Genomic DNA, 6,000 nt, shown 5'->3' with positions numbered 1-6,000 from the left:
AGATAGAAGGAGGGGGCCAGTATTGGGAATATCTGGGGGAAGAGCATTCTAGACAGCCCCACACTAGAGGGTTGTAAACAGGAAAGTGGGGTCACCTGGGTGGCTCAGTGGGTTAAGCCTCTGCCTTTGGCTCAGGTCATGATCTCAGAGTCCTGGGATCGAGCCCCACATCAGGCTCTCTGCTCAGCAAGGAGCCTGCTTCTCCCTCCCCCTCTGCCTGCCCCTCTGCATACTTGTGATCTCTCTCTCTGTCAAATAAATAAATAAAATCTTTTAAACAAACAAACAGGAAAGTGGCATAATCTGATTGGGGTTCTAGAAAGATTCCTTGGGATGCTGTCAAGAGAATGGATTGTGGAGGAGAGAGAAAGAAAGCAGGGAAACCAAAGAGAAGGTTGTTGCAATCATCCATGCAAGAGAGGCCGGCAGCCTGGACAGAGCAGTGATGGCTGAGGAGATGAAAAGTGGCTGGAGCCTTGGAGAAATGATTAAAACAACACTAACAACAAAAACCAAAACCTTGGCCTATCAGAGCCGGTGAGAGCTTTAGTGATCCTAAGACAAGGCAGGAACTTTGGAGTCTGTCAGTCCTGGATTTGAAGCCCAGCTCCACACATTCTGGCTGAGAGTTTCTGGGCAGGTTGCCACACCTCTCTGAGCCTTGGTTTCCCTATTTATAAACTGGATGGGATAGGAGAGCTTGCTTCCAAGGGTGTTTTGAGGACTCAGTGACATGTAAGTAAGACAGAGATCAGAGTTTGGCACTTAATAGGCAGTAAAGTTAGCTATGACTCAACTCCCCACATTTATTGATAGAGAAACTGAGGCGGGTTAGCTTAGAGGCAGAGGACAGGCAGCGGGAGGGAGAAAAGAAAGCACTATTTACAGGGTTCCTCAAATCATATACGCAGGTCCAGAGAGAAAGTTAGTTTGTAGGCGAGGAACATAAAAAATCATGTGACACCCTCTGGCCATCTTCTTTTCCTACTCTCAAAAGACATGGGAAACTAGAAATATGTCTCTAAGATGAATCAACACAAGTATAGTAAGTAGCAACTGACATTCAGCTGCAGTCAGGGAAACCTTAGGGAAGAACAGGAACCGTGGCACCTGGAACACGTGTGCCCATTGAAAGGGGCCGGCTAGGTCAGTTCCCCCGAATTGCTGTCTCCCTTTGCCCGACATCCTTATTTTCAGCAGAAGTCAGAACCCAGATTTTCATATGCAATCTCCCATTTTTAAAAAGATTCTATTTTTAAGTTATCTCTACCCCAAATATGGGCTCAAACGTATAAGCCGAAGATCAAGAGTTGCATGCTCCACCAATTGAACCAGCCAGGCACCCCGAAATCTCCGTTTGTTTGTTTGTTTTGAACTTGTTTTTTCTTCTTAAGTAGGCTCCACACCCAGCATGGAGCTCACTGTAGGGCTTGAACTCACTGCTTCTGGAGTATAGGAACCCAGCTTTTTTTTTTTTTTTTAATTTATGGAACCTAGTGAATTTTTTTTTGAACCTAGTAAATTTTTATATATTGCTCTTGCTATTATTTCAGCATTCTTGCCATTATTTCACCCTTTCTGATCCTTACAGTTTCTTTTTCTTGCCTTATTACTTTGGCTAGACCTCCAACACAATGTGGGAATCATGATAGCAGGCATCCTTTTCTTATTCCTTTTTTTTTTTTTTTAAGATTTTTTAATTTATTTATTTGACAGAGAGATCACAAGTAGGCAGAGAGGCAGGCAGAGAGGGAGGGGGTAGCAGGTTCCCTGCTGAGCAAAGAGTCCGATGAGGGGCTTGATCCCAGGACCCTGAGACCATAACCTGAGCCGAAGGCAGAGGCTTTAAACCACTGAGTCACCCAGGCGCACCCCCATTTCCTTGATCCTGACACAGAGGGAACAGATCTCACTTTTCACCACTGCAGTAGGTTTTTAATTTCATTATTTTTAAACGTTGACTTTATTTTTTTTTTTTTTTCATTGTGAAAGCTGAAGTCTGTCTGTAGGCTGCATTCAACCCATGGGCTGCCAATTTGTGATCTCTGCTTTCCCTGAATTCTCTGTCTGAATTGTGGTAACCTTATTGGGTAGGTACTATTATTCTCACCAATTTGATATATGAGGACACTGAGGTTCAGAAAGTTGAAGTGACTCGCCACAGCCACATACCTGGGAAGGGACAGAGCCAGGATTCAAACCTAGCTCTGCTCGATGCCAAAATCTGTGGGACCTTGGATGCTCAGGACAGCCTCTCTTTACACTTTACCCTCTCCAGCAACTTGGGGGACCTACGGGGTGCTCTGGAATGCTGGAGCAGCTCTGTTGCCAATTTTGAGTGACCCTCGACCAAGGGTCTTCCCCTTCCTGGGCCTAAGTCTCCCCATCTGTCAACCTAGGAGGGATGTAGTTACAAGAACCCCAATATGGTTCCAGTCTCCTTCCCTGCAGTCCAATTATATATCTATCAAATATTAGGCCTTGATATCTCACTTGTTCTGTGGCCTGAGTCTGCCACATACTGCTATGTGATTTGGGGGTGCTTAACCTCACTGTACCTTTTGCCTCATCTCAGGTTTAAGATGGAATTAAAAGTAGCACCTACCTCCAAGTGCTCAGGACATGACAGGCATGGCACAAGTGCCTAGTAAACACGAGTCCTCATGATTATTGATAAATGTACATGCGTGTGCACACTAACAGGAAAAGACAGAAATATAACTTAAGTAGTTTTATTGGGATGGAGACACGGTTCTTAACATTTTCTTTAATGTCACAATTTTTTAAAACGTTTAATGACTCCTCCATTTTGTAGAGAACAGTCTAAGTTCCTCAACCCAACATCCAACGACAATTGATTCAACATCAACTTATATTTCAATACAGGAAAGTGGCTAATGGCACACAGAGGCAGGCCACCTCAGCCTGAATCCCATCTCTGTGACTTACTAGCTGTGTGAGCTTGGGCAAGGAGCTCTGCCTCCCTGTGTCTTTGTTTCCTCATCCGTAAAATAAGGAAATTAACAATTCTCACCTGCTGGGGCTGAGGTGGTATGTGCAGTGTCCATCATGTGGAAGCTCGAAATATATAAGGGATTATTATGATCTAACCACTACCCCCAAATCTCTGGTCATCCTGATCCATTCACCAGCCCCCAAATCATCCTACTTTGAAGGCTTTGCTCATGACTTTCTCTTCCTGGCATGCCTTTTCCTATTTATCCATCCATCAGAACATCCTGTGTCAAGGACCAGCTCAAACGTGCCCTCCCCTAAAGAGACCTTCTGTCCTCACCAGCCTTGCTCTGGCCTTGAGGGCTGGGTGCACTTCAAGCTCTCACTACCTCAGCTGTATACCACTTCCTCATTGGTCCTTCCTCTTGTATCATACCCTTCCTGAGGGGAAGCTGGGCTTGCTCAGAGCTACAGCCCAGAGCCCCAACACAGATATCTGAGGGATGCACCAGCCTTCAAGCAAACTCATCAAACTGAGTCCAACAGCTTTGCTGCGTCCTGCCCTGTCCCTTCTTGGGCCTCGGTTTCCTCTCCTATCACTGAGGCAGTGTGGCTGTGAATAGAAATGAGGAGACCCTGGTCAAGGCCCCTTTTCTCTTCCCTGCCTCCCAATAAGCCTGGCTTGCTTCCCCTCTGGACCAGCTAGGGGGTGGGGACAGAGTGCTGGCAGTGGGGGCAAATACTGATTTTAGAGGCCTGCTTGCGATGGACCTCTGGCTCTGATCAGAGTTTCTGATGTTGAAGGGTTTGGCGCAAGGCCCAGAATCCTGCATTTTTCCAAAGTGAGTATAAACGCCTTCCATGGCCATGTTCTGAAATGTGGGAGCACCAAACCTCTCATGGCTAAAGGGGCAGCGCAGCTGTGGGCAAGGGGCCATGGGCCCTCTCAGTCCCCACACACTTTGGAGGAGGGAGTGCTGCCACCTAGGGGCAAAGAAAGAAACTGCCAACGCTCGAGCCTGAGCGGTTGGACACGTTTTGATAAAAAACATTTGAGCACTTTCCAAGTGCCAAGCACTATGCCAAGTCCTTTGCACATATCATCATACTGGGTCCCCATGACAGCTCTATAAGGTTGAAATGTCATAAGCCCCATTGTACAGAAGAGACACACAGGGCTCAGAGACGGCAAGTGACATACCTAAGGTCACACAGCAAGTGAATAGCAGCACTTAGATTTAAGGCCAAATCTGGCTGATAGCTGTACTCTAACTGTGACACCCAGTGTTGCCTAAATGCCTATGTCACAGAGTCATCTCGGATACCCTGTGGAACCGTAAATGAAAAGGTCCAGCAGATAAGGGCTCTACCCATTTCAGGCCTCCAGAAGAACAGCTTGACCAGAGGCCACACCGAGACAGCCCCAAGGAGGGGCGGGCGGGACCACTCTGGCTTCTCTCTTAGGTGGGCTGACACCAGGCTGGACCAGCCAGACCCTGGGCTGCTGGCTTGGCCAGCTCTCTTACCTCCAGTGCCCCTACCTGGAAGCGGTAGGCAGCCCTGCCTCACATTCCAGAATGCCAAAGGCCTAGCCAGCAGAATAGGAGCCATAGCAGGCTGACCACAGGCGAGGGTTCATAAATGACACTCCAGAAGGATTTTGGCCAATGGCTCACTTCCATGGGGAAGGATTTCTCGTCGGCCCCTGAGGCCTAGACCACAGGGGAGCATCAGGCCGGGCTCTGGGAACAAACACCGCGGGTCCATCACTCTGAGGCCTGGATGTAGACAGGCACAGCTAGCATGGCACATGGGCCCTCGGCCCCGGCCTGCAGCTCTGCCAGCGCCAGGTTGGAGCCCAGGCTCTCTGCATGCCCGGGCACTACCAGCTCCGGTTCACCCCCCACTGGGCCACCCACCACAATGGACAGCACTGCGTCTGGCTCTGAGAAGGGCGGCTTGCCTGGGGCAGCCTCGGACACTGACCCAGCCCCAGCGTCCTTCAGCTCCTCCAGCCCCAGCGGGTCAGGCAGGGGGGTTACCACCTTACGCCCGCCACTGCTGCCACTGCGGGGTGCTGCCCTTCTCCGGGAGGGCCGCCGGGCTTGCAGGTCCTTATCCTTCTGGGGGCCAAGGCGGCAGCGGTGATCTTTGAGGTATTTGTGTCGGGAAAAGCCCTTGGCACAGCCGGCGCAGCGGAACTTGTAGTTGCCGGTGTGGGCACGCTGGTGCTCCGCGAGGTGGGCGCGGCGGCTGAAGGACTTGCTGCACAGGGCACACTTGTGGAGCTTCATGCCTGGAGCAAGGGGAAGTCCGTGAGAGGCACCCCGACCCCTTCGTCTGCAACCGCGCCTCTGCACTAGGGATAAAACCCAGTCTCTCGGCTTGCCTTTGGAGCACGCGTCCGATCTGGGCTCTGCTCCTGCCAGTCTCATCTCCCACCTTTTCCTGTCCTCAGGCCACCAAGATGGCGCCTGCCTCTGGGCCTTCACACTTGCTCTATCCTCTCTGCCTAGAATAGCAGGCTCTGCCCCGAAATCTTGGCTAACTTAGCCAGGTCACCATTATCGCTCTCTTCTCTGGTCTGTCTGCCTCACCCTCGTCCCCCCAGACCATTCCTGTAGGGCAACTAGAGATGGCTTCATGAACTACACAAAGGACCCTGACATTCCGTGCTCTGAACCCTCCAGTGATTCCCCAAGTTTCCCGCAGAGCCCGGTGCTTTGGACCACCCCCTTCCCCTCTTGGCCCCATTCCCTCCTTCCCCTCACTTGCTCTTAGAGCTCCATGCCTCCCACTCACATTTCCTTGTCTCAAACAATCCCCCTAGTCTCTCCTCTGCCTCAATTTACACTTGCTTCCTCCTTCTGGAAGCTATTCACTGGCTCTTCTCATCCCTCAGGATAGGTCTGATGTTACCTCCTCCCGGAAGCCCCCCAATATCTGCTTCATTTCTTTCTCTGCCCCATCCTTCTGTTTATTCCCATCTTTGTACTCTGCATACTTTGCTGTAAGATACTTACTCATTTGTTGTTCATTTTCAAT

At 50.0% G+C, this 6,000-nt stretch overlaps 1 protein-coding gene across 4 annotated transcripts in view; it reads right to left on the bottom strand.

Annotated features, from left to right (window-relative positions):
- Positions 1-2,716: 2,716 nt before the first annotated feature.
- The window catches only part of ZNF341 (zinc finger protein 341), a 46,280-nt gene continuing 42,996 nt past the window's right edge, over positions 2,717-6,000 (bottom strand). For all 4 annotated transcript variants that reach the window (XM_082750915.1, XM_082750917.1, XM_082750918.1 and 1 more), the window contains one exon: positions 2,717-5,251. In XM_082750915.1, coding sequence (XP_082607041.1) covers positions 4,722-5,251 — 530 coding nt within the window. In that variant the 3' untranslated portion in view covers positions 2,717-4,721. The remainder of the gene's footprint in view (positions 5,252-6,000) is intronic.

Source organism: Mustela nivalis (genome assembly GCF_964662115.1).
Source record: "Mustela nivalis genome assembly, contig: HAP1_SCAFFOLD_2085, whole genome shotgun sequence".
NCBI classification, from domain to species: domain Eukaryota; kingdom Metazoa; phylum Chordata; class Mammalia; order Carnivora; family Mustelidae; genus Mustela; species Mustela nivalis.
The sequence above is the reverse complement of the archived record's forward strand: the minus strand, read 5'-3'. Positions and strand labels throughout refer to the sequence as shown.